The sequence below is a fragment of the Coregonus clupeaformis genome, unplaced genomic scaffold (assembly GCF_020615455.1).
Source record: "Coregonus clupeaformis isolate EN_2021a unplaced genomic scaffold, ASM2061545v1 scaf2548, whole genome shotgun sequence".
Lineage (NCBI taxonomy): Eukaryota > Metazoa > Chordata > Actinopteri > Salmoniformes > Salmonidae > Coregonus > Coregonus clupeaformis.
Genome location: NW_025536002.1, coordinates 3167 through 28832, shown reverse-complemented (window position 1 = coordinate 28832; position 25666 = coordinate 3167). Strand labels below are relative to the sequence as shown.

The window sequence follows — 25666 nt, the reverse complement described above, 5'->3', positions numbered from 1 at the left end:
GGTAAGACAACTCCCATATGAAATCACGGAAGTGAGCATTCCCACATGTAAGGAGTAGCTGGGTCTTTTTCTGGGGAACAACATGTCTATGGTAAACAGAAACCTCGTTATTTTTTGTTTTTATGTGCAGTAACTAACAATCATCTGTTTAAAATGTTAGATACCTTCTAGGTGTCATGCATTTCTTTTTAAAACAGTTTTTTTGCAGCGAATCTATTATGACGCTACTGCAAATAGCTTCGTGTAGACACATGCATTTTAACTGATGTGTGTGGCATATAGGACTGATTTTGTCATAGGGAGAATTTTTGGGGTGTTAAGGTATTCAACTTATTTTTAAGTCGGATACAAATATTTTGACACAATGTGGTGTGGAAGTATTTTCAGCATCCGCTGATTTACATATTATTCTCAGTATATAGGGGAAATTATGTGTGTGGTTTTGTTTAACTGACCTTGTGGTACCAGAAGTCCTCACAAGGATAGTAAAACAAGAACATTTTGACAAGTGGGGACTAAATACTATTTTAGGTTTAGGGTTACAATTAGGGTTAGGGTTTGGTTTAATGTTAGGTTAAGGGTTAGATTTAGGGTTAAGGAAAATAGGATTTTGGATGGGAATCGATTCTTTGGTCCCCACAAGGAGCGCAATACAAAACTTTTTTTTCTCTTCTCGAGGCTGAATTTGAAAAGGCTGCGGATGAGGTGAGGAGGCTGACCGTACAACCTAGCTACGCTGAACGATTAGTTACCGGAGTGTAACTCCAGTTCTATGAGTGGAGCGGAGCCCCATAGGGGAGCTCTGCTCCTAGTGGTTTACCCTCTGCCCTAAGGCAGCGACAGCCTGAGACAAAATTATGCACACACCTACAGCCAATAGGAGTACAGGTGTCCCTATAAGAGGGGATGCCTCCCCTCAATCAGCCTCCCAAGATATTTTTCTTCAGCGAGACTAGAGAGGGTCGGCAGGGCCTTAAGTCCTATGGGGCTCCGCTCCACTCATAGAACTGGAGTTACACTCCGGTAACTAATCGTTCTATATCGTGGAGCTCCGCCCCATAGGGGAGCTCTGCTCCTAGTGGTTTAAGGCGGAGCGTAGCGCTCCCAAAATGTACTCCCTGCCGAGCCTAACACTTCCCATCGAAACGAGAAGGTCAGGCCTAGCAATGGCTGCAACCGAGTCCCGCAGTACTGCAACTAAAAACCCCTACGGGCGTCACAATATACCGCGTCATCGGTTAAAGACCCGCACCACCTAGTCCAATGGCAATGCCAATGACTAGTGGGCAGATCACCAGAATAGAAGCCATACTAATCTGTACTAGCAGATAGATGTGCCTCAATATCCTGTGAAAACACTACCAACCACTAATGGAATGACACCAAGTGTCACTCTACATTGTAAACGCGGTAGACCGCCTCACTCACTCAATGGAATCCCAGAGATTAGTGGGCAGGAACAAAACATGAGTCATACTAAACTGAACAAGCAGATAGATGACCTCACCTTCTGTCAATCAACGCATGCCTCTACTGTACTGAACCTGTCAGTCAGGATTCATGCCACAAAATATGTTTTCTTATCCAAAGCGGACCTGATGGAAACCTTGTCCATAGTCCTGCTTTTCCCTCTCTTCCTAGCTCAAGATCTCCCTTCAGCTATGCTGAGTACAGACCGAGCCAAAGAGTTAGAAAACACATCTATCAAAAAACACGTCTTCTTAACCAAAGCGGACCTGATGGAAACCTGTGTCCACAGTCCTGCTTCTCCTCTCTATCTTGCTCAGATCTCCCTTCAGCCACGCTGAGTACAGATCGAGCCAGAGAGTTAGAAGACATATCTAAGAGATAGAAACGGATAAATGGAGACGGCGTCGACCAGGATGCTGCTCTACAGATATCCTCTACCCCTGTTCCTCTGAAAAGGGCAGTAGAAGCCGCTACTCCACGAGTGGAGTGAGCTCTGATACCCTGAGGCAATTGCTGCCCTGCTGCCTCATAAGCTGTCTCAATGCCTTCACAAAGCCAGTGAGACAACCGCTGTTTTGAAAGTGGTCTACCTAGTGCAGCCGCACCGTGACACACAAACAACTGAGGCGATGACCTAATCGCTGCTGTGCGCTCGACGTAACACGCCAAAGCGCGTACCGGGCACAGGCGATGGAGCTTTTCCTCACTCCTCTCTCTATGAGGAGGAGGAGAAAAAGCCCACAGCTCCACGGTCTGTGACCTATATGAACTCTTAATAACCTTCGGCACAAATGCCGGGTTAGGACGTAACACTGCTCTGCTCAGGTCACCATTGATGGCCAGGCAGTCAGGTCTCGTCGAAAGAGCACACAAATCACTAACCCGCTTAGCTGTAGTCAAAGCGAGCAACAGTGCTGTCTTAATAGACAGCATCTTGAGGGGTATTTGATTCAATGGCTCGAACGGCGACTTACATAGCGCTTCGAGTACCAAAGCCAAATCCCACTGAGGAAGCGTGACTCTAGGTGTTGGCCTAAGTCGCCGCGTTCCTAATAGGAAGCGTTTCACTAGAGGGTGGCTAAAGACATTGTCTCTGCCAAACCCCTCATGACAAGCTGAAATCGCTGCTGCAAACACCCTAATAGTGGCAGGCGATTTTTGCTTATCAAACATGAGCTGTAGAAAAGAGAGAATACTCTCCACCTGACAGCTCATGGGGTCTACACCTTGTGTGACACACCATCGTGAAAACACGTTCCATCTACTGGCATACATCTTAGAAGTGGAACTGGCACGTGAACCCTGTATGGTCCTGATCACTGCATCAGATAACCCACGGCGCTCTAGCCTGTCCCTCTCAGCAGCCAGGCCTTCAGTGGTTGGCCGATTATGGGCAATTTCCCTATCGTGCCTCCCGCCTGAGACAACGCGTCCCGTCGATGTGGAATTGGCCAAGGTGGCGCAATCAACATCTGACTCATCTCTGCAAACCAAGGAGCCCCCGGGCGATCGGGCGCTATCAGTATCACTGACAGCCCCCCTGACCTCACCCTGGCTAGCAGTGGGAGAATGCAGGACAGCGGAGGGAATGCATACAGGAGAACTCTCGGCCACGGTTGGTGCGCAAAGGCGTCCCTTCCCAGTGGCGGTTCGTCCTGTTCCCTCGGAGAGAACCACAGAGGACATTGCGCGTTCACACGTGACGCGAATAGGTCCACCTCGGCTCTCCCGAATTGTTCCCAAATCTGAAGAACAATGTCCGGATGCAGACACCACTCGTCGCCTCGAGGACCCCCTCTTGACATGAGGTCTGCTCCTACGTTCAAGTAGCCCGGAATGTGTGCTGCTCTCAATGAGCGAAGGTGCTCGTGAGCCCACAGCCACAATTCCTCTGCCGCCCGATGGAGAGCAGGAGACCTGACTCCTCCCTGGCGATTTATGTGAGCTACTGTGGTCCGGTTGTCTGACCAGACCAGCACATCGCCAGGCGCGAAGTGGGTCAGAACCAGTCGAACCGTTTCCAACTCCAAGAGGTTGATATGACGACCTGATTGAGGCCACACACCTCCTATCGCTTGGGTCTGACATGTCCCTCCCCATCCCGTCAGGGACGCATCCGTGAATACTGGGATGTGAGAGGACACCTTTCCTATCGGGACTCCGTGCGTGAGAACGCGCGGGTTTCTCCAATAGTTCAGATCTGCACTGAGCGAGAGTGGAACCACCACCAACCGATGACGTTGACGCAATGGGTCTAGTCTTAGTTGGGCGAACCATCGCTGCATCCTGCGCATATGCAGGAGTCCCAGCGGAACCACAGAGTGGGCTGACGACATGAGACCCAAAAGTGACATGATCGACAGCGCCGTCACCGTGTGATTCGGACGACACTTCCTCAGGGCTAGCAACAAGGCTACCCTTCGGGGGTCCGAAATTCGAGCCCTCATCCTCACAGTGTCTAGCTGTATCCCCAGGTAGACAATCTGATGAGTGGGCCAGGGCGCGCTCTTTTTCCAATTCACAGCAAACCCCAGACTTGTGAGATGCATCACTGTCTGTGTTGTGTGAGTGATCGCCAGCTCTGCTGACGGGGCGAGAACCAGTAGGTCGTCCAGGTAGGCTAGTAGCCGTATTCCCTGACGACGCAACGGTTCCAATGCCGCCTCCACACACTTGGAAAATGTGCGAGGTGCCAGGGCGTACCCAAATGGCATCCTCGTGTATTCGTACGCCACCCCCTTGAAAGGCGAACCGCAGAAACTTCCTGTGACGTGGCTGAACCGGCACATGAAAGTACGCGTCCTTTAGGTCTATGCTCGTACAAAAGTCCCCTCTCTGGACACATTCCAGCAGACGTTTTGTCGTTAGCATTCGGAAGGGCCGTTTGGTTATGCTCTCGTTGAGAATGCGTAAGTCCAAAATCGGCCTCACTCCCCCCGTCTTTTTGGGCACTAGGAAATAAGGCGAATATAGCCCTTTGCTCCCGGGGAACTACTGTCACCGCCTCCTTCGCCAAAAGTTCCGTAATCTCTGTCATCAGAGCGGCCACTTTGTCTGGCGTTTTCATCACCGTCTCCACCACTCCCCTGAACGGGGGTGGGGTCCGGTGGAATTGGAGAGCATAACCCTTCTGCAACGTCTGTTCTAGCCAGCGTGAGAGGGTGCAGCTTCTTCGCCACTGCCAGCAATGCAGAGAAAGTGGCTGAGCACGAAGCTGTGGTGCATTCAGTAGGAAGGACCTGTATTCCTCTATGGCCCTTACCGCCACTGTTCCCCAACATTGAAGTGGTGGAACAGCCCAAGGTGGGCCTCCCGTGAAAGGGAGAGGAATCATCAATGTGTTCTGAGAAAGAAAGAGGAGCAGGGACGTCGGTTAAACCCGTAACCGTCGTATTCCTGCCCTCCTTGAACGCATCGCGGGTCTGAATTGCACTGACCGAGGTCACAGCCTGCGGCAGGGCACCATCCCCAGCAAGCGATTGCGTCATCTTAGGTGACTGCAATTCGCTATCAGAGCCCTTCACTACAGTACTCCTAGAAGTCTGTAGTATGAGGTCTCTATGAGGTAAAACAAGGCGGCGCCTTGATACCTTCTTAACTTTCACCTTCTGTGTGTGTTCAACTCTGCACCCCTGGTGGGTTGATTCACGCTCAGTGTGGTGAGTACTGGCTCGTTCTGTCAGGGGAGCTGATACTTTGGTTATACCCATAACCCTAGTAATCCAGCCCTCCGTGAACGTAGCATGGGTCTGAATCGCATTAACCGAGACCTTAGTCTGCAATAATGCGCCGTCCCCAGATAGCTGCTGTGTTACAATGCCTGGGGGCGCCGATACTCTGGACACCTTAGTGACCGCGGTAATCGGGCCCTCCGTGAACGCAGCATGGGTCTGGCTCGTACTAGCGGAGACCTTAGTCTGTGCTAGTGCGCCATCCCCAAATAGCGGCTGCGTCCTCATGTCAGAATCTGACCGGGACTGCTGCCTTCTATGTAAAGCACTTCTTATACGTGAAGTGTGATGTGACGACCTGATTGAGGTCTTACGGATACCTACTCTAAGTGCCTGTTCAGCAACGCACCCTCGGTGGGCTGAACGGCTCTTAGAATGGTAAGGAAGAGAGGGTGAGATTTGAACGCTCTCGGACGTATTATGGAAAAGAGGCTATTTTTTGACAAAGTCAGGTGGAGCCAACTCTTTATTAAATACATCAACAAAGGCATTTACATCAACACCCATCCCTTCAACCGAAGGGTGGGGGGGAACAGTGGGCACGTTCGACACCATCGATGCGTCCTCCATCCTCTCCCCCGCGTCCCGTCACGTACGCCTCCTCTTGCCTCCCTTGGAGGGCCAGGTCGGCGTCCTCGTCACCTCCCTCGCCAGCTGTAGTGGGGCTACCGTAGCTGCTGGAAGGGCGGGGCCCGTTCCCTTGCTGCTCGTGGCCGCCGGATGACGCCGATTACGCCGCCTCGCCGTAGACCCCGGTCTACTTAGAGGGGCGGAGGTAGATGGCCTTTGGGATGGAGGGGGGCCGAGTCGTCCTGCCAACGGCAGGTGCTTGGCCAGCTGCTTCTTCTCCTCCTCCAGCTTGGAAAAGCGCTCCGTCGCCTCTTTGACTGCGACCCCAAAGAGGCCGTCGTCAGAGAGGGGGGCGTTCAAGAGAGACGTCCTGTCTGCCTCTTTCATGGATGTCAAGGACAACCAGAGGTGTCGTTCCCCGACCACCGAAGTGGCCATGGACCTCCCCGCGCAGACTGCGGACGCCTGTGTCAGGTGGAGTATGGCGCCAGAAATTCTGGACGCCTCCTCCACCTCCTCCGGTGCCAGCTCTGTCTTGCCCGTGGTTAAACGGGACAGAGAGGCCGCCAAGAGGGCAATATTGTTAGCTGCTGCTACAGCTTGGGCTCCCAACCCAAAGGACTTCTCTAACAGCGACGCTGTGAGTCGGTCCTTCTGGGATGGCAACGTGGCCTTCTTGGAAGAGGGCCAAGGGCTCGAACCCGGTACAAGATACGCCGCCATGGCGCTCTCTAACCTGGGGATTCCCTGACCCTGAAACCTTCCTTCCACTCTCGTGAATGGGAGATACGCTTTTACCGGCGAACGCGCCGCTAAAGGTGCCTCCCACGAGCCCTCAACGTACCTAGCCAAAGAAGGCATGGCAGGAGCCACTGGCTCTGCTGCCTTCCTTGGCCTGGAATAAGGACCGCCCTCCATCATATCAACCTCCGGTGCGGAGGGAAGAGGGGGCAGCCTTATCACCAGCCGTTGAGCAGCTCTCTCAATGAGACCCGGAAAATCCGATCTCAGAGAGGCTGCAGCGAAAGAGAGAGCTTCTGATCTCTCAGAGCTCGTATCCCCTTCACTATAGGGACTACAAGCCCTCTCGCTCTCCAAAGGAAAGGGGGGCTTGAAAGTATGAGGGATGGGGTCCGACTGTTCCATTGGAATGCCAGACCCCCCCTCAAAGTCCCTATCTTCCCCCGAGTCTGCGCCGTCGGACGACGCCTCTGAAGCAGAGGCTAGTATCGACAGCACGTCCTCAAGGGGGATGTCCTCCCTGAAAAACGCCCAACGCTGCTTCCTCTCCTTTAAAGAAAGGAGGGCGCAGGAGGCGCAATTCGGGGGACTGCAGACGCCTTCCTTGGCATGCTGGGATCCCAAACACACGAAGCACAGGTCGTGGTGGTCACCGGCCGCCATGGAAGTGCATCTGCACTGAGCTCTGAAAATAGCTTTTGGGGGTGGAAAATCTCCCGGTGTGCTCATTTAGACGACGTTGATGACTGGAATATCAACGGCGTTTTGGTCCCTGAGTCTTGTGCTTCGTCTCTTCTTGGCTCTTCAGTCTAGTCATCCAGTCGCTGAAGAAAAAGGGGAGGCTGATTGAGGGGAGGCATCCCCTCTTATAGGGACACCTGTACTCCTATTGGCTGTAGGTGTGTGCATAATTTTGTCTCAGGCTGTTGCTGCCTTAGGGCAGAGGGTAAACCACTAGGAGCAGAGCTCCCCTATGGGGCGGAGCTCCACGATATAGAACTAGCAGTGGTATATGGTTTGTACAAGCAGGCGACAATTGGCAACGTCAACACGGGTGAGTCATTCTGTTCAACCTGTCCTACAGGCTGCACCTCATTCTTAAAGCCAAATCCCTGATTATTGTCTAATCTTTCTGGTACCACTTCAAGCATCAAGATAATGACATACAACTTCTTATAAGTATGGCCAGGAGTTTTGGGGCACTTTGAGGCACTGTGCTTTTACCGGTATTTCCAGCATTGTCAGCTAGTGCTGCTGCAGGTAGGAAATGTTCTGTAATTGACGCAAGCTGTCTCCACTCAATCAATCCATGTCTGGTTGGCGGGGGTATCGCTTAAAGCAAGGGAGGCATAGCTCTGTGAATCTTAATCGCACAAAGCCTATTATTTGGCAGGGAATACTATTTGTACACCTCACTTTTCTCAAACTGATCCTCTAACGGACTCGGAAGTTGTAGCAAAAAAATTGTCAATTAAGGGCAGTTAATGTGGAGAGTCAATGAAACCAACCATGAAAGTATATTTTAGTGAATTCGGTGAGTAGCCCCGAATAGGACTCGAACACGGGTCCTGCGACTGTTAAACCAACACCTTAACCGTACAGTCGTGGTCAAGTTTTGAGAATGACAAAGTATTGGTCTTCACAAAGTTTGCTGCTTCAGTGTTTTTAGATATTTGTCAGATGTTACTATGGTATACTGAAGTATAATTACAAGCATTCCATAAGTGTCAAAGGCTTTTATTGACAATTACATTACGTTTATGCAGAGAGTCAATATTTGCAGTGTTGACCCTTCTTTTTCAAGACCTCTGCAATCCGCCCTGGCATGCTGTCAATTAACTTATGGGCCACATCCTGACTGATGGCAGCCCATTCTTGCATAATCAATGCTTGGAGTTTGTCAGAATTTGTGGGTTATTGTTTGTCCACCCGCCTCTTGAGGATCGACCACAAGTTCTCAACGGGATTAAGGTCTGGGGAGTTTCCTGGCCATGGACCCAAAATGTTGATGTTTTGTTCCCCGAGCCACTTAGTTATCACTTTTGCCTTATGGCAAGGTGCTCCATCATGCTTGAAAAGGCATTGGTCGTCACCAAACTGTTCTTGGATGGTTGGGAGAAGTTGCTCTCGGAGGATGTGTTGGTACCATTCTTTATTCATGGCTGTGTTTTTAGGCAAAATTGTGAGTGAACCCACTCCCTTGGCTGAGAAGCAACCCCACACATGAATGGTCTCAGGATGCTTTACTGTTGGCATGACACAGGACTGATGGTAGCGCTCACCTTGTCTTCTCCGGACAAGCTTTTTTCCGGATGCCCCAAACAATCGGAAAGGGGATTCATCAGAGAAAATGACTTTACCCCAGTCCTCAGCAGTCCAATCCCTGTACCTTTTGCAGAATATCAGTCTGTCCCTGATGTTTTTCCTGGAGAGAAGTGGCCTCCTCTCTGCCCTTCTTGACACCAGGCCATCCTCCAAAAGTCTTCGCCTCACTGTGCGTGCAGATGCACTCACACCTGCCTGCTGCCATTCCTGAGCAAGTTCTGCACTGGTGGTGCCCCGATCCCGCAGCTAAATCAACTTTAGGAGACGGTCCTGGCGCTTGCTGGACTTTCTTGGGTGCCCTGAAGCCTTCATTGATGATCTGATAAATGGTTGATTTAGGTGCAATCTTACTAGCAGCAATGTCCTTGCCTGTGAAGCCCTTTTTGTGCAAAGCAATGATGATGGCACGTGTTTCCTTGCAGGTAACCATGGTTAACAGAGGAAGAACAATGATTTCAAGCACCAACCTCCTTTTAAAGCTTCCAGTCTGTTATTCTAACTCAATCAGCATGACAGAGTGATCTCCAGCCTTGTCCTCGTCAACACTCTCACCTGTGTTAACAAGAGAATAACTGACATGATGTCAGCTGGTCCTCTTGTGGCAGGGATGAAATGCAGTGGAAATGTTTTTTTGGGGGGATTAAGTTCATTTTCATGGCAATTAATTAATTCTTTGCAATTAATTGCAATTCATCTGATCACTCTTCATAACATTCTGGAGTATATGCAAATTGCCATTATAAAAACTGAGGCAGCAGACTTTGTGAAAATTAATATTTGTGTCATTCTAAACTTTTGACCACGACTGTACACCAAGAGGTTCGGACCTCTTGGCGTAACGGTTCATGTGTTGGCTTGACAGTCACTGGACACAGGTTCAAGTCCCGGTTGGGGCTACCCCCCAAGTTTTCTACAACATACAGTACATCCATGGTTGGTTTCATTGACTCTCCCCTTAAACTGCCCCTAATTTACCCTTTTTTAGCTACAACTTTGGACTCTGTTGGGGAGGATCAGTTTGAGTAAAGTGATGTTTAGAATCACTGATCTACAAATGGTATTCCTTGCCAAATAATAGATTTTGTACGATTTAAGATTAGCAGAGCTACTCATCCCCTGGCTTAGGCAATCCCCCTGCCAAACACACACGCACAACTGGATATGGATTGATTGGAGACAGCTTGTGTCAATTCCAGAACATTTCCTACCTGCTGCAGCGCTAGTGGATGATGCAGGTAATACCAATAAAAGTAGTGTCTCAGTGCCCCAAAACCCCTGGTCCTACTTATAAACAGGTATCAGCCTATAGTGTCTTATTACAAGGCATATATATATATATATATATATATAACAGTTGAAGTCGGAAGTTTACATACACTTAGGTTGGAGTCGTTAACCTGTTTTTCCACCACTCCACACATTTCTTGTTAACAGAATATAGTTTTGGCAAGTCGGTTAGGACATCTACTTTGTGCATGACACAAGTCATTTTTCCAACAATAGTTTACAGACAGATTATTTCACTTATAATTCACTGTATCACAATTCCAGTGGGTCAGAAGTTTACATACACTAAGTTCACTGTGCCTTTTAAACAGCTTGGAAAATTCCAGAAAATGATGTCTTGGCTTTAGAAGCTTCTGATAGGATAATTTACATCATTTGAGTCAATTGGAGGTGTACCTGTGGATGTATTTCAAGGCCTACCTTCAAACTCAGTGCCTCTTTGCTTGACATCATGGGAAAATCAAAAGAAATCAGCCAAGACCTCAGGAAAAAAAATAGTAGACCTCCACAAGTCTGGTTCATCCTTGGGAGCAATTTCCAAATGCCTGAAGGTACCACGTTCATCTGTACAAACAATAGTACGCAGTATAAACACCATGGGACCACGCAGCCGTCATACCGCTCAGGAAGGAGACGCGTTCTGTCTCCAAGAGATTAAGGTACTTTGGTGCGAAAAGTGCAAATCAATCCCAGAACAACAGCAACAGACCTTGTGAAGATGCTGGAGGAAACGGGTACAAAAGTATCTATATCCACAGTGAAACTAGTCCTATATCGACATAACCTGAAAGGCTGCTCAGCAAGGAAGAAGCCACTGCTCCAAAACCGCCATAAAAAAGCCAGACTACGGTTTGCAACTGCACATGGGGATAAAGATCGTACTTTTTGTAGAAATGTCCTCTGGTCTGATGAAACAAAAATAGAACTGTTTGGCCATAATGACCATCGTTATGTTTTGAGGAAAAAGGGGAACGCTTGCAAGCCGAAGAACACCATCCCAACCGTGAAGCACGGGGGTGGCAGCATCATGCTGTGGAGGTGCTTTGCTGCAGGAAGGACTGGTGCACTTCACAAAATAGATGGCATCATGAGGAAGGAACATTATGTGGATATATTGAAGCAACATCTCAAGACATCAGTCAGGAAGTTAAAGCTTGGTCGCAAATGGGTCTTCCAAATGGACAATGACCCCAAGCATACTTCCAAAGTTGTGGCAAAATGGCTTAAGGACAACAAAGTCAAGGTATTGGAGTGGCCATCACAAAGCCCTGACCTCAATCCTATAGAACATTTGTGGACAGAACTGAAAAAGCGTGTGCGAGTAAGGAGGCCTACAAACCTGACTCAGTTACACCAGCTCTGTCAGGAGGAATGGGCCAAAATTCACCCAACTTATTGTGGGAAGCTTGTGGAAGGCTACCCGAAATGTTTGACCCAAGTTAAACAATTTAAAGGCAATGCTACCAAATACACTCAATTAGTATGTAAAACTTCTGACCCACTAGGAATGTGATGAAAGAAATAAAAGCTGAAATAAATCATTCTCTCTACTATTATTTTGACATTTCACATTCTTAAAATAAGACGGGGAATTTTTACTAGGATTAAATGTCAGGAATTGTGAAAAACTGAGTTTAAATGTATTTGGCTAAGATGTATGTAAACTTCCGACTTCAACTGTATATATAATTATTTGTTATTTTTTACCCCCTTTTTCGATCTTCTCATCACTGCAACTCCCCAACGGGCTCGGGAGGCGAAGGTCCAGTCATGCGTCCTTCGAAGCATGACTCGCCAAACCGCGCTTCTTACACCCACCTGCTTAACCCGGAAGCCAGCCGCACCAATGTGTCGTAGGAAACACTGTTCAACTGACTACCGAGGTCAGCCTGCAGGCGTCCGGCGTGCCACAAGGAGTCGCTAGAGCGCGATGAGCCAAGTAAAGCCTCACCGGCCAAACCCTCACCTAACCCGGACGACGTTGAGCCAATAGTGCGCCGCCAAATGGGACTCCCGATCACGGCCGGTTGTGACACAGCCTGGGATCGAACCCGGGTCTGTAGTTACAATTTTAAAGGCAATGCACCTTAGACCAATGCGCCACTCGTGAGACCAAGGCTTATAATTTTGTCTCTATATGCATTTCTCAAGAGTTAAATGTCTTGACTTATCAATTGTTTAGCTGCCTTTTTGTCTGTAAGTAAACCATTCAGGGACGGACATTAAGGCCGGTGACCTGAACATGCTCTGATGTTGCCCCGTTGGGCAGGTGATTTAAAAAGTGAATCCTTCCAGTAGGCCTAGCCTAAAACTGATCTTTGTGAAAGACAGACTATGTTTGGCAGTCGGGCAAGTTGAGCCTGCTCTGAGAACAACCAAAATACAAAGAATTCCAGTTCTTCTTTTTCAGATTCCTCCCCTGTGTATGTGAAAGGCAGGCAATATATGGCACTATTGCGTGTAAAATATACTGAACAAAAAAATATAAATGCAACATGTAAAGTGTTGGTCCCATGTTTCAAAAGCTGAAAAATATCCCAGAAATGTTCCATATGCACAAAAAGCTTATTTCTCTCATTGTGTGTACACATTTGTTTACATCCCTGTTGGTGAGCATTTCTCCTTTGCCAAGATAATATATCCACCTGACAGGTGTGGCATATCAATAAGCTGAATAAACAGCATGATCATTACCTAGGTTCACCTTGTGCTGGGGACAATAAAAGGCCACTCTAAAATGTCCCTCAAGTTGAGGGAGTGTGCAATTTGCATGCTGACTGCAGGAATGTCCACCAGAGCTGTTGCCAGAACTGAACGTTTTAGAGAATTTGGCAGTACGTCCAACTGGCCTCACAACCGCAGACCACGTGTAACCATGCCAGCCCAGGACCTCCACATCTGGCATCTTCACCTGCAGGATGGTCTGAGACAAGCCACCCGGACAGCTGATGAAACTGTGGGTATGCACAACTGAAGAATTTCTGCACAAACTGTCAGAAACCATCTCAGGGAATGTCATCTGTGTGCTCATTGTCCTCAACAGGATCTTGACCTGACTGCAGTTCGACGTTATAACGGACTTCAGTGGGCAAATGCTCATCTTCGATGGCCACTGGCACACTGGAGAAGTATGCTCTTCATGGATGAGTTCTGGTTTCAACTGTACTGGGCAGATGGCAGACAGCATGTATGATGTCATGTGGGTGAGCGATTTGCTGATCTTAACGTTGTGAATAGAGTGCCCCATGGTGGCTGTGGGGTTATGGTAGTGCAGGCAGAAGTTATGGACAATGAACACAGTTGCATTTTATTGATGTCAATTTGAATGCACAGAGATACAGTGACGATACCCTGAGGCCCATTGTTGTGCCATTCATCCGCCACCATCACCTCATGTTTCAGTATGATAATGCACGGCCCGATGTCGCAAGGATCTGTACACCATTCCTGGAAGCTGAAAATGTCCCAGTTCTTCGATGGCCTGCATACCTAGACATGTCAACCATTGAGCATGTTTTGGATGCTCTGGATTGATGTTTCCGACAGCGTGTTCCAGTTCCCGCCAATATCCAGCAACTTTGCACAGCCATTGAAGAGGAGTGAGACAACATTCCACAGGCCACAATCAACAGCCTGATCAACTCAATGCGAAGATGTCGGGCTGCATGAGGCAAATCTGTATTCCCAGTCATGTGAGATCCATAGATTAGGGCCTAATGTATTTATTTATATGAACTGTAAAATTGTTGCATGTTGCGTTTTATATTTTGGTTCAGTGTAGTTTATTTTTACATTATCGGGAAAGCGATCATAATCTTCGGGTAACCAAAAAATAATCCTGACTTACCCGATGGGCAAGTGTCTTTCAGACTTTGTCAATACCTGCCAGTTAAAGTAATATTTTTGTTGATGTAAGAGTAACTTTGAAAATGTATATGTTGTGTCCACAGAGCGTCCGGGAATATTTGACTTCCAAGGAAAATCTAAATGGGATGTTTGGAAAGCACAGGAAGGTAAGTATTTTGGACAATGTATTATTCTGCCTTTCCACTCTCTCTGTTTTGAATGTAACACAAATCTTCAATGTGTCCTGTTTCTATTTTCAATCCAATAGGAAAGTCCAAAGAAGATGCCATAAAAGAATATATTGCCTTTGTGGAAGAAATGAAAGCAAAGTATCCAATGTAGAGGTTATCTTTAGGACATTAGTGCACATATTTTTCTAAGAACCATTTTATAATAAAGCAATAAGGCACGAGGGGGTGTGGTATATGGCCAATATACCACGGTTAAGGGCTGTATCAAGGCACTCTGCTCTGCATCGTGCGTGCCTAAGAACAGCCCTTAGTATATTGGCCATCTACCACAAATCCCAGAGGTGCCTTATTGCTATTATAAACTGGTTACCAACGTCATTAGAACAGTAAAAATAAATGTTTTGTCATACCCGTGGTATAAGGTCTGATATACCATGGCTGTCAGCCAAATCCGCATTCAGGGCTTGAACCATCCAGTTTATAATAAAGCAAGAAGAAAAGGGACCAAATCTGACATTTTACATGGGTGAAGTGTTGAGACAACCAAGATGACAGTTTGTTAGACAACTCACCAGCAATTTGTTATCCTCTTGAAAAAGTGCAGCCTTTTGATCTGGGTATTTATTTCAGAAAATGTCAAATTGTGAGAAAATACAGTACATTGACGCAAAAGAACAGTAAATTATGTTTCTTAAAAGATCTGTCTTTGAAGTATAATAAAAAGTGAGAATTTTCAATCATGTCGATACATTTTCTGGACAAGAGGCTGGCCATAACCAGACCCCTTTCCAGGATTTCTCTTTCACATGTTGATGATGAAGAGCTGAGGCCTACTTCCTGTTTTTGAATATCTTCCTGTTTCTTAGGATTTCCACTGAACCTAAAATGTCCTAGATCTTCAGGCCTGGTCCATAGTCGTAGAAATGTTGCTTGAGGGAATGACACAAAATAACAGTGCTGTTTCCCATGCAATGTCCAAGTCTTCAAGAGTGGCCAAGTGATTCTGTGGACCATTCCTCAAGTTAAATAAAGTTATGTAACTTAAGTACCCTTGATGTCTTGACAGAGTCCCTCTGTATGAGTGTTTTTATCTGGCATGTCTAAGAGATCTCCAGTGATTGGGGGGGGGTCGTCAAAGGTCATGCCAGGCTGGCCGGTCCGGAACAGGGAAGCAAGGAGACCTGGGTAAGGGGAGAGCCGCTTTGGCTCATGGAGCCATGGTGTCTTGGCGCCCCGTGTAGATGCTGCTTCAGCCTCCACCTTCGCCATCTCCTCTGTACCTCGTACTGTACCTGTGTGTGTGGGGGGAGGGGATGGAGAAAGTGTATCATCGAGCACTAGTTAATCAGGGCTAGCTGCCTAATATTAGCAATAGCACATTTATACCACTTATTTCAACTTCATTTAACATCATAGTTTTGAGAAATGGACAAAAAACCTACCTCCCCATTTAGAAAACAGTAAAGAACAGCAACTCCAAAGCCCTGGAAAGGAAGAAAGGGGAATTTAGACATCAAATAGTATTCCTGCAAAGTAAAAAAGTAAAAATCAAAATTACCTGTGTTGATGCAAGAGCCAGCTCAACAAAGGTCCATATTTTGTAAGTTAAACCACTGACTTTGATGGGTAAGAAGGCAAAGAGGATGTAGTACAAACCAAAGAGGGTCACCAAAAGAAAAGTAGATTTGGTAAGTCTCCTGAAAAGATACAAGGAAAATATGCAATTTTACAATACACAAAATACATAAATCAATACTGTACACATGTTTGGAGAGATTCCATTAGTTTGCCGTTGTGCTGGTCTTTCAGGTTTGACTGGGCAACGCTTACAGAAAGTTAGCACAGGTACTGTAACACTGTTTTAAGTGATTTATTTTACCCTACAGAATACACATCCTTGAAATGCTTTGGTAATAGTACATTCTGGTGATTTTGACAACTCACTTGTATTGGCTGAATTCAGTTCCATGCATGTCTGGCATCCGCAGTTTCCCCACCAGAATTCGTATGATACTCAGAAAAAATATAAAATTAATCTGCAATGAAATGGCAACAAATGATTACCGTAGGGAGTAAAACAAATATTTACATTCTCAGTTATATAAAAAACAAACATCAAATTGTATTTGTCACATACACCGAATACAAAGGGTGTTAACTGACAGTGAAACGCTTGCTTACGAGCCCTTTACAACAATGCAGTAAAAACATATATACAAGAATGAAGCTGTATACAGGGAGTACCAGATCAATGTGCATGGGTATGGGGTACACTATTTGAGGTAGATAAGGACATGAAGTCAGGGTAAAGGGACTAGGCATCAGGATAGATAAAAATATAAGTAAAATAAAGCACAGAGTAGCAGCAGCAGCATGTGTGTGTTTCTTTTTTTGTATACAAAACATTAAGAACACCTGCTCTTTCCATGACAGACTGACCAGGTGAAAGCTATGGTCCCTTATTGATGTCACCTGTTAAATCTACTCCAATCAGTGTAGATGAAGGGGAGGAGACAGGTTAAAGAAGGATGTTTAATCCTTGAGACATGGATTGTGTGTGTGTGCCATTCAGAGGGTGAATGGGAAAGACAAAAGATTTAAGTGCTTTTGAATAGGGAATGGTAGTAGGTGCCAGGTACACCGGTTTGAATGTTTCAAGAAATGCAACGCTGCTGGGTTTTTCACGCTCAACAGTTTCCTGTGTGTATCAAGAATGCTCCACCACCCAAAGGACATCCAGCCAACTTGACACAACTGTGGGAAGCATTGAAGTCAACGTGGGCCAGCATCCCTGTGGAACGCTTTCGACACCTTGTAGTCCATGCCCTGATGAATTGAGGCTATTCTGAGGGCAAAAGGGGGTGCAACTCAATATTAGGAAGGTGTTCGTAATGTTTTGTACACTCAGTGTGTGTGTGTGTGTGTATGTGTATATATATATATATATATATATATAAAATGTATAGAGAGAGCTAGTCAGTGCAAGATAGGGTCAATGCAGATAGTCCGGGTAACCATTTAATTAACTATTTATGGCTATTAGCAGTCTTACGGCTTGGGGGTAGAAGCTGTCTCGGAACCTGTTGGGCCGAGAGCTGATACTCCGGTACCATTTGCCGGACGGTAGCAGAGTGAACAGTGAACTTGGGTGGGTGTCTTTGACACATTTTCAGGCCTTCCTCTGACATTGCCTGATATAGAGGTCCTGGATGGCAGGGAGCTCGGTCCCAGTGATGTACTGAGCCGTCCGCACCACCCTCTGTAGCGCTTTGCGGTCGAGGGCGGTGCATTTTCCATACCAAGCGGTGATGCACCCAATCAAAATGCTCTCGATGCAGCTGTGTAACTTTTTGATGATCCAAGGGCCCATGCCAAATATTTTCGGCCCTGAGGGGAAGAGACACTTTCGTGCCCTCTTCACGACTGTGCGGGTGTGTGTACACCATGTTAAGTCCTTAGTGATGTGGACGCCAAGGAACTTGAAGCTTTCGACCTGCTCCACTACAGCCCCATCGATGTGGATCGGGACATGCTCTCCCCTCTTTCTCCTGTAGTCCACACTCAGCTCCTTGGTCTTACTGATGTTGAGGAGAGGCTGATGTCCTGCCACCACACTGCCAAGTCTCTGACCTCCTCCCTGTAGGCTGTCTCATCACCATCAGTGATCAGGCCTACCACCGTTGTCGTCAGCAAACTTGATGGTGCTGGAGTCGTGGGTGAACAGGGAGTACAGGAGGGGACTAGGCACACACCCCTGAGGGGCCCCCGTGTTGATGGTCAGCGTGGCGGAGGTGTTGTTGCCTACCCTCACCATCTGGGGCCGGCCCGTCAGGAAGTCCAGGATCCAGTTACAGAGGTTCAGTCCCAGGGTCCCGAGCTTGGTGAGGAGCTTGGAGGGGAATATGGTGTTGAATGCTGCGCTGTAGTCTATGAACAGCAATCTCACATAGTGATTTCCCCTCTTGTCCAGGTGGGAGAGGGCGGTGTGAAATGCAATTGAGATAGCATCATCTGTGGATCTGTTGGGGCAGTATGTGAATTGGGAGTGGTTCCAGGGTGTCTGGGATAATGGTGTTGATGTGTGACTTGACCAGCCTTCCAAAGCACTTAATAATTAAAGATGCGAGTGCTACAGGGCGATAGTCATTTAGGCAGTTTACCTTGGAGTTCTTGGGAACAGGTACAATGGTGGTCAGCTTGAAACATGTTAGGATTACAATCTGGTACAAGGAGAGATTGAACATGTCCGTGAAGACACTTGCCAGCTGGTCTGCGCATGCTCTGAGAATGTGCCCTGGTATTCTGTCTTGAAGAATCTTGAACAATGCATAGGCCTAATCATTAGTTATCAACAGAGATTGATGCACTTACAACTATGAAGAGTAGGACTGGTACTCTGAGAATCCACCAAACCCAGTCATGTACCCTTGTCTCCCAGCAGCTTGAGGAGAAAGAGAAACCTATTAATGTATGTGAACTATGATGATGATGCAATTGTCATCTGTTTAAAATGGTCTATGACATCCCATTCATCTGTATCTTACCCTTCATCCTCATAGAAGTATTTTGCCAAGCCCCAGGATACAATGACAATCATTGGCAAACCTATGTAGAAAAACAAAAACTGTTTAGTTAAATTCAATCCCTCTTTTCAGTGAACAGTTCACTATGACATGACATTGCTAGATGACATCAATGACATGGCATGTGTAGTGTTGTTGTAATGTAGAGGGGACAGGTGTCCGTACCCCCAGCCCTGGATGATGTACCACCACAGGGGTTTCTTCTTGGAGAAGAAGGAGACGCTGACCAGGGTGTGGAGGTAGTGTCCCTCCACCAGCAGCCAGCTGTAGTTAGCCATGATGCAGTAGTTGGAGAACATCACCACTAACTTACACACCACCTACAGGATATGATGAGAAAAGATACACTACATGACCAAAAGTATGTGGACACCTGCTTGTCAAACGTCTCATTCCAAAATCATGGGCATTCATATGGAGTTTGTCCCCCTTTGCTGCTATAACAGCCTCCACTTCTGGGAAGTCTTTCCACTAGATGTTGGAACATTGCCGCGGGGACTTGCTTCCATTCAGCCACGAGTATAAGTGAGGTCGGGCACTGATGTTGGGCGATTAGGCCTGGCTCGCAGTCGGCGGTCCAATTTATCCCAAAGGTGTTCGATGGGGTTGAGGTCAGGGATCTGTGCAGGCCAGTCAAGTTATATTTACTCATCAATCTACACACAATACCCCATAATGACAAAGCGAAAACTAAAAACACCTTATTTACATAAGTATTCAGACCCTTTGCTATGAGACTCGAAATTGAGCTCAGGTGCATCCTGTTTCCATTGTTCATCCTTGAGATGTTTCTACAACTTGATTGGAGTCCACCAGTGGTAAATTCAATTGATTGGACATGATTTGGAAAGGCACACACCTGTCTATATAAGGTACCACAGTTGACAGTGCATGTCAGAGGAAAAACCAAGCCATGAGGTCGAAGGAATTGTCCGTAGAGCTCCGAGACAGGATTGTGTTGAGGCACAGATCTGGGGAAGGGTACAGCAATGTCTGCAGCATTGAAGGTCCCCAAGAACACAGTGGGCTCCATCATTCTTAAACGGAAGAAGTTTGGAACCACCAAGACTCTTCCTAGAGCTGGCTGCCCGGCCAAACTTAGCAATCGGGGAGAAGGGCCTTGGTCAGGGAGTTGACCAAGAACCCGATGGTCACTCTGACAGAGCTTCAGAGTTCCTCTGTGGAGATGGGAGAACCTTCCAGAAGGACAACCATCTCTGCAGCACTCCACCAATCAGGCCTTTATAGTAAAGTGGCCAGACGGAAGCCACTCCTCAGTAAAAGGCACGTGACAGCCCGCTTGGAGTTTGGCTAAAGGACTCTCAGACCATGAGAAACAAGATTCTCTGGTCTGATGAAACCTGGCACCATCCCTACGGTGAAGCATGGTGGTGGCAGCATCATGCTGTGGGGATGTTTTTCAACGGCAGGGACTGGGAGACTAGTCAGGATTTAGGGAAATATGAACAGAGCAAAGTACAGAGAGATCCTTGATGAAAACCTGCTCCAGTGCGCTCAGGACCTTAGACTTAGGCGAAGGTTCACCTTCCAACAGGACAACGACCCTAAGCACACAGCCAAGACAACGCAGGAGTGGCTTCGGGACAAGTCTCTGAATGTCCTTGAGTGGCCCAGCCAGAGCCTGGACTTGAACCCGATCGAACATCTCTGGAGAGACTTGAAAATAGGTGTGCAGCAATGCTCCCCATCCAACCTGACAGAGCTTGAGAGGATCTGCAGAGAAGAATGGGAGAAATTCCCAAATACAGGTGTGCCACGCTTCTAGCGTCATACCCAAGAAGACTTGAGGCTGTAATCGCTGCCAAAGGTGCTTCAACAAACTATTGAGTAAAGGGTCTGAATACTTATGTAAATGTGATATTTCAGTTTTTTATGTTTCATACATTTGCAAACATTTCTAAAAACCTGTTTTTGCTTTGTCATTATGGGGTATTGTGTGTAGATTGATGAGGGAAAAAAACAATGTAATCCATTTTAGAATAAGGCTGTAACGTAACAAAATGTGGAAAAGTCAAGGGGTCCGAATACTTTCCGAATGCACTGTATAGTGTAGGAGGGGTATTTTAGTATGTTCATATCATGTTGAAAGATTAATAACTATCAAAACCAGGAATTTTTTCAAGAGTTAGAAAAGTGAGTTATTCTGCTTTCACACACTAAATTACAAATGTCTCTCTATCAATCTGTTCATCCATTTACACATGCATTGACAGTCACTACAAAGTACAGTAGATACGTACTGGGTAGTCGTCACAATGGTAGAAGTCTTCATCGGTGAAGAGCACAGAGTCTTTGATGAAGATGAAGGAAGCACGCAGGATGAAGGAGACAAAGAGTTGGATGTGGATGTAGTTTCTGGTGCAGTGCAGTTTCCTAGACAACAGGAAAAGTGTAAAAGCAGCTGTAAATGTCCTCCTTGACCAACATGCTTTTGACACCCATGTTGTAATATGTTTAATCCCCCACTGAGACACAATATTAAGATAAGCATGTTGGTTACAGTCTGGTTTATTGGGTATCCAAATGGATTATCATATATTTTTATCATAATAATTCTTAGACTTGATTCTCTGTTTCTCACCTAAAGAGACAGAGGATGGTGATGGCGATGGTGAGAGAGATTAGAGAGAGAGCGTAGCCTGCAGTGTACATGGTCTTCACGTAGGGGAAGTACATGTGGGAGTCATGTGACTGGGAGGAAAAAGTGGCCTGGTGTAAGAATATATTTTTATGAAAATTGTCCATGTATTTTTAAATCACTGCTCAACACTTCTATGGCTTTCCCTTATTTTTATGTATTTGTCCTGAATCAAAGACAAAACCATTGATGTAGCATATACTAAGATTACACATGTACCCACCTCTCCAAGTAAGTGTAAGGTTTCGTTGAAACATGCATGCTCGTAAGGAGGGAATGGGTCCGTCCAGCCCGTGTCTGTGCAGTTCCGGTACACTTTACCTGGAAAATCATACAGTCTCATCAATACTTACTTACTGTTCTGTTCAAATAAATGAATTATGGCCATCAAAATAGTCGGCATCAGAGTAAAAAAACTTGACCATGCAGAGCAACGGTGGAACAGACCAAATATTTTCTAAGACACACAGACCTACATAGTACGCAGGTTCAATCTCTCTGGTATTTTAGTGCAGGCAGTAGTTTTTGCAGGCTTCATTTGTGTTATGTAAGGTTGTCATAAATCACTTAATGATGCCGCTGTTTCCACAAGCAGACCTTTTATGAACTCTTTACCACTCCTCTGTCCTTTTAGTCTATCGCATATATGAGCATCAATCAACAGTTTATGGTAGAAAAACAAACATTTTTGTATTGAATGGAAACAAATTATCTTAGTGGTGGATCATTAACTAACACATCATAACAGCCAGAGGTGGGTGGGGGTCTAAGACATCATAACAGCCAGGGGTGGGGTGGGGGTCTAACACACATCATAACAGCCAGGGGTGGGGTGGGGGGTCTAACACACATCATAACAGCCAGGGGGTGGGGTGGGGGGGTCTAACACACATCATAACAGCCAGGGGTGGGGTGGGGGTCTAACACACATCATAACAGCCAGGGGTGGGGTGGGGGTCTAACACACATCATAACAGCCAGGGGGTGGGGGTGTAGGTGGGGTGGGGGGTCTAACACATCATAACAGCCAGGGGTGGGGTGGGGGGTCTAACACATAACAGCCAGGGGTGGGGTGGGGGGTCTAACACATAACAGCCAGGGGCTGGGGTGGGGGTCTAACGCATTGTAACAGCCAGGGGTGGGGTGGGGGTCTAACACATAACAGCCAGGGGTGGGGTGGGGGTCTCTCACCTTCTGATTTGAAGAAATTGGGACAGTTATGTGATGCAGTTTCCCCTACAAAAGCAGGAGACCAGCAATTCAAGTGGTCCCACATACCCTTGCAGTCTGTATAAGAAAAAAAAATCAGTTACCATTATCTTTTTTCTCTCAAATTCTAATCATTTAGCAGATGCTCTTATCCAGAGTGACTTACAGGAGCAATTGAGGTTAAATGCCTTGCTCAAGGGCACATTGACAGATTTTTCACCTAGTCGGCTCGGGGATTCGAACCAGCGACCTTTCGGTTACTGGCCAAATGCTCTTCGGCTACCTGCCGCCCATAGTACAGTAATAACAAGTACAGTAATAACAAGAGGAGCAAGACAAACAGCTCTGATAACCTGATGAACTGCTCTCACCAACATGACAGTAATGTTGAACTCAAAAGGGGTAACTAACTACAACAATAATACAGTATGTTGAGCTGTAACCTACTCTATACTGCCACTAGAGGGAAACCTAGTCCACTGTCAAACTGGCCTGGTTCCCAGTGATGTGCTGATGTGCAGTTTCAGATTTTGATACCTGTGGGACTGGAAATGATTTTCCTCTTATGTTGTATGTATATCATATAATGCCATTCAGAGAAAACTTTAAAAAAACGAACAGAAAATGTCTAAGAACATTGACTATTATGGAATAGAGAAGGAACATGTTAACCTATATTTGTTTAGCTTAGGAATACATGACAAACCATGCTGGGTATGAATTTCTAAGGTGAAAATATAGAAACAGTCTCATCTCACCTGGTTGGGGAGTTTTGGACACATTATGCAGCCGCAACTCATGAAGGCACCTCTCCTCCTCTCGAATAAGAATGATGTACGGCTCACAGTCTGCTTGAACCTTTCATAGTTAAAAAGAAAAATAATGTGTGCATGTGTCATCTCCCCATAGCCTACAGTGCCTTCAGAAGGTATTCACACCCCTTGACTTTTTCCACATTTTGTTGTAACAGACTGAATTTAAAATGGATTCAATTGAGTTTTTTGTCACTGGAATTAAGTGGAATTATGTTTTTTGAAATGTTTACAAATAAATAAAAAATGAAAAGCTTAAATGTCTTTAGTCAATAAGTATTCAACCCCTTTGTTATTGCAAGCCTAAATAAGTTCAGGAGTAAACATATGTTAACAAGTCACATAATAGTTTTTTTTTTTTTTTATGACTACCTCATCTCTGTACCCCACACATACAATTATCTGTAAGGTCCCTCAGTCGAGCAGTCAACTTTACACACATATTCAACCACAAAGACCACAGAGGTTTTCCAATGCCTCACAAAGAAGGGCACCTATTGGTAGATGGGTAAAAAAAAATTAAAGCAGACATTGAATATCCCTTTGAGCATGGTGAAGTTATTAACTACACTTTGGATGGTGTATCAATACACCTAGTGACTAAAAAGATAGCGGTGTCCTTCCTAACTCAGTTGCTGGAGAGGAAGGAAACCACTCAGGGATTTCGCCATGAGGCCAACGATGACTTTAAAACAGTTAAGAGTTTAATGGCTGTGATAAGAGAAAACTAAGGATGGATCAACATTGTAGTTACTCCACAATACTAACTTAATTGACAGGGAAAATAAGGAAGCCTGTACAGAACAAAAATATTCCAAAACATGCATCCTGTTTGCAACAAGGCACTAAAGTAATACTGCAAAAACATTCACAAAACAATGTACTTTTTGTCCTGAATACACAGTGTTATGTTTGGGGGAAATTCAATACAACACATTACTGAGTAGCACTCTCCATATTTTCAAGCATAGTGGTGGCTGCATCATGTTATGGGTATGCTTGTAATCATTGGAATGGGCAGAGGCAAAATCCTAGAAAAAAACCTGCTTCAGTCTGCTTTCCACCAGACACTGGGAGATTAATTCACCTTTCAGCAGGACAAAACATAAGACCACATCTACACTGGAGTGTTCCTGAGTTGCCGAGTTACAGTTTTGATTTAAATCTGCTTTAAAATCTATGGCAAGATCTGAAAATGGTTGTCTTGCAATGATCAACAACCAATTTGACAGAGCTTGAAGAATTTTGAAATGAATAATGGGCAAATGTTGCACAATCCTGCTGTGGAAAGCTCTTAGAGAGACTTACCCAGAAAAGACTCACAGCTGTAGTCTCTGTAGAAAAGTCTCTGCCAAAGGTGATTCTAATATACACTGAGTATACCAAACATTAGGAACACCTTCCTAATATGTGTTAGCATTTCCCCCCCACTTTGACATGAAAGTATTTTGTGTAGATCGTTGACCAATTTTTAACCCTCTTTGTAACAACAACATTTGGAAAAGGTCAAGGGGTGTGAATAATTTCTGAAGGCACTGAGTGTACAAAACATTAAAAAAGTATTCCTTAGTTGCAAAGTTTCTCAAAATCTAAAGGCATAACCTTCAACCTAGATTATTTTTCCATGACATAGTAGACTGACCAGGTGAATCCAGGTGAAAGCTATGATCCGTTATTGATGTCACCTGTTTAATCCACTTAAAATCAGTATAGATGAAGAGGAGGAGACAGGTTAAATATGGATTTTGAAGCCTTGAGACATGGATTGTGTATGCGTCAATTTAAATGTGAATGGGCAAGACAAAAAATGTAAGTGCCTTTGAACGGGGTATGGTAGTAGTAGGTGCCAGGTGCACAAGTTTGAGTGTGTCAAGAACTGCAACACTGCTGGGTTTTTCCACGCTCAACAGTTTCCAGTGTGTATCAAGAATGGTCCACCAAACATCCTGCTAACTTGACACAACTGTGGGAAGCATTGGAGTCAACATGGGCCAGCATCCCTGTGGAACGCTTTCGACACCTTGTAGTCCATGCCCCGACGAATTGAGGCTGTTCTAAGGGCAAAAGGGGGTACAAACTCAGTATTATGAAGGTGTTCCTAATGTTTCGTACACTCAGTGTATATGTATGTACCTTTGCCAAACATGCCCAGCTGTTTCAAACACGCGCGTTCATTCTTACCTTCAAGTACATGCCCAGTAGGATTCCAATAATTCCAATGTGCATTTTGTCAGTCACAAGC

The 25666-nt window shown here is 46.0% G+C and overlaps 2 protein-coding genes across 7 annotated transcripts; one reads left to right on the top strand and one right to left on the bottom strand.

The window, feature by feature from the left end:
• The first annotated feature begins 10 nt into the window (after positions 1-10).
• LOC121566053 (acyl-CoA-binding protein-like) lies at positions 11-15216 on the top strand. Of its 2 annotated transcripts, none has more exons than XM_045219636.1 (5): positions 11-91; positions 679-738; positions 7509-7566; positions 14075-14137; positions 15028-15216. In XM_045219636.1, exons 1-5 carry the CDS (start codon positions 83-85, stop codon positions 15093-15095), a joined length of 258 nt encoding a protein of 85 aa, XP_045075571.1. In that variant the 5' UTR covers positions 11-82; the 3' UTR covers positions 15096-15216. The 2 variants fall into 2 exon arrangements, with proteins under 2 accessions (XP_045075571.1, XP_045075570.1); XM_045219635.1 differs by lacking the exon at positions 15028-15216 and adding an exon at positions 14239-14898.
• Positions 15192-25666, bottom strand: LOC121563107 (vasoactive intestinal polypeptide receptor-like). 5 transcript variants are annotated; one of them, XM_045219631.1, is made up of 13 exons: positions 25606-25666; positions 23371-23470; positions 22595-22690; positions 21627-21724; positions 21347-21456; positions 21006-21138; positions 18910-19064; positions 18706-18765; positions 18533-18602; positions 16106-16197; positions 15818-15858; positions 15604-15645; positions 15192-15453 (listed from the first exon to the last, which is right to left on the bottom strand). In XM_045219631.1, the coding sequence occupies exons 1-13, from the start codon at positions 25648-25650 to the stop codon at positions 15203-15205; spliced, it is 1293 nt and encodes a 430-aa protein (XP_045075566.1). In that variant the 5' UTR covers positions 25651-25666; the 3' UTR covers positions 15192-15202. The 5 variants fall into 5 exon arrangements, with proteins under 5 accessions (XP_045075566.1, XP_045075565.1, XP_045075568.1 ...); XM_045219630.1 differs by having other exon boundaries at positions 15264-15453; positions 15720-15858; XM_045219633.1 differs by lacking the exon at positions 25606-25666 and adding an exon at positions 23060-23157 and having other exon boundaries at positions 15264-15453; positions 15720-15858; positions 23371-23578.

Bases quoted from the DNA above. Each gene is read 5' to 3' on its own strand.
- LOC121566053 (XM_045219635.1), top strand. The intron at 739-7,508 runs GAACGATTAGTT...CTCCACGATATA, and splicing joins CCGTACAACCTAGCTACGCT to GAACTAGCAGTGGTATATGG. The intron at 7,567-14,074 runs GTGAGTCATTCT...TTGTGTCCACAG, and splicing joins AATTGGCAACGTCAACACGG to AGCGTCCGGGAATATTTGAC.
- LOC121563107 (XM_045219631.1), bottom strand. From the start codon at position 25,650: ATGCACATTGGAATTATTGGAATCCTACTGGGCATGTACTTGAAG. The intron at 21,457-21,626 runs GTGGGTACATGT...TTTTCCTCCCAG, and splicing joins CCTTACACTTACTTGGAGAG to TCACATGACTCCCACATGTA. The intron at 21,139-21,346 runs GTGAGAAACAGA...CCTGTTGTCTAG, and splicing joins ACCATCCTCTGTCTCTTTAG to GAAACTGCACTGCACCAGAA.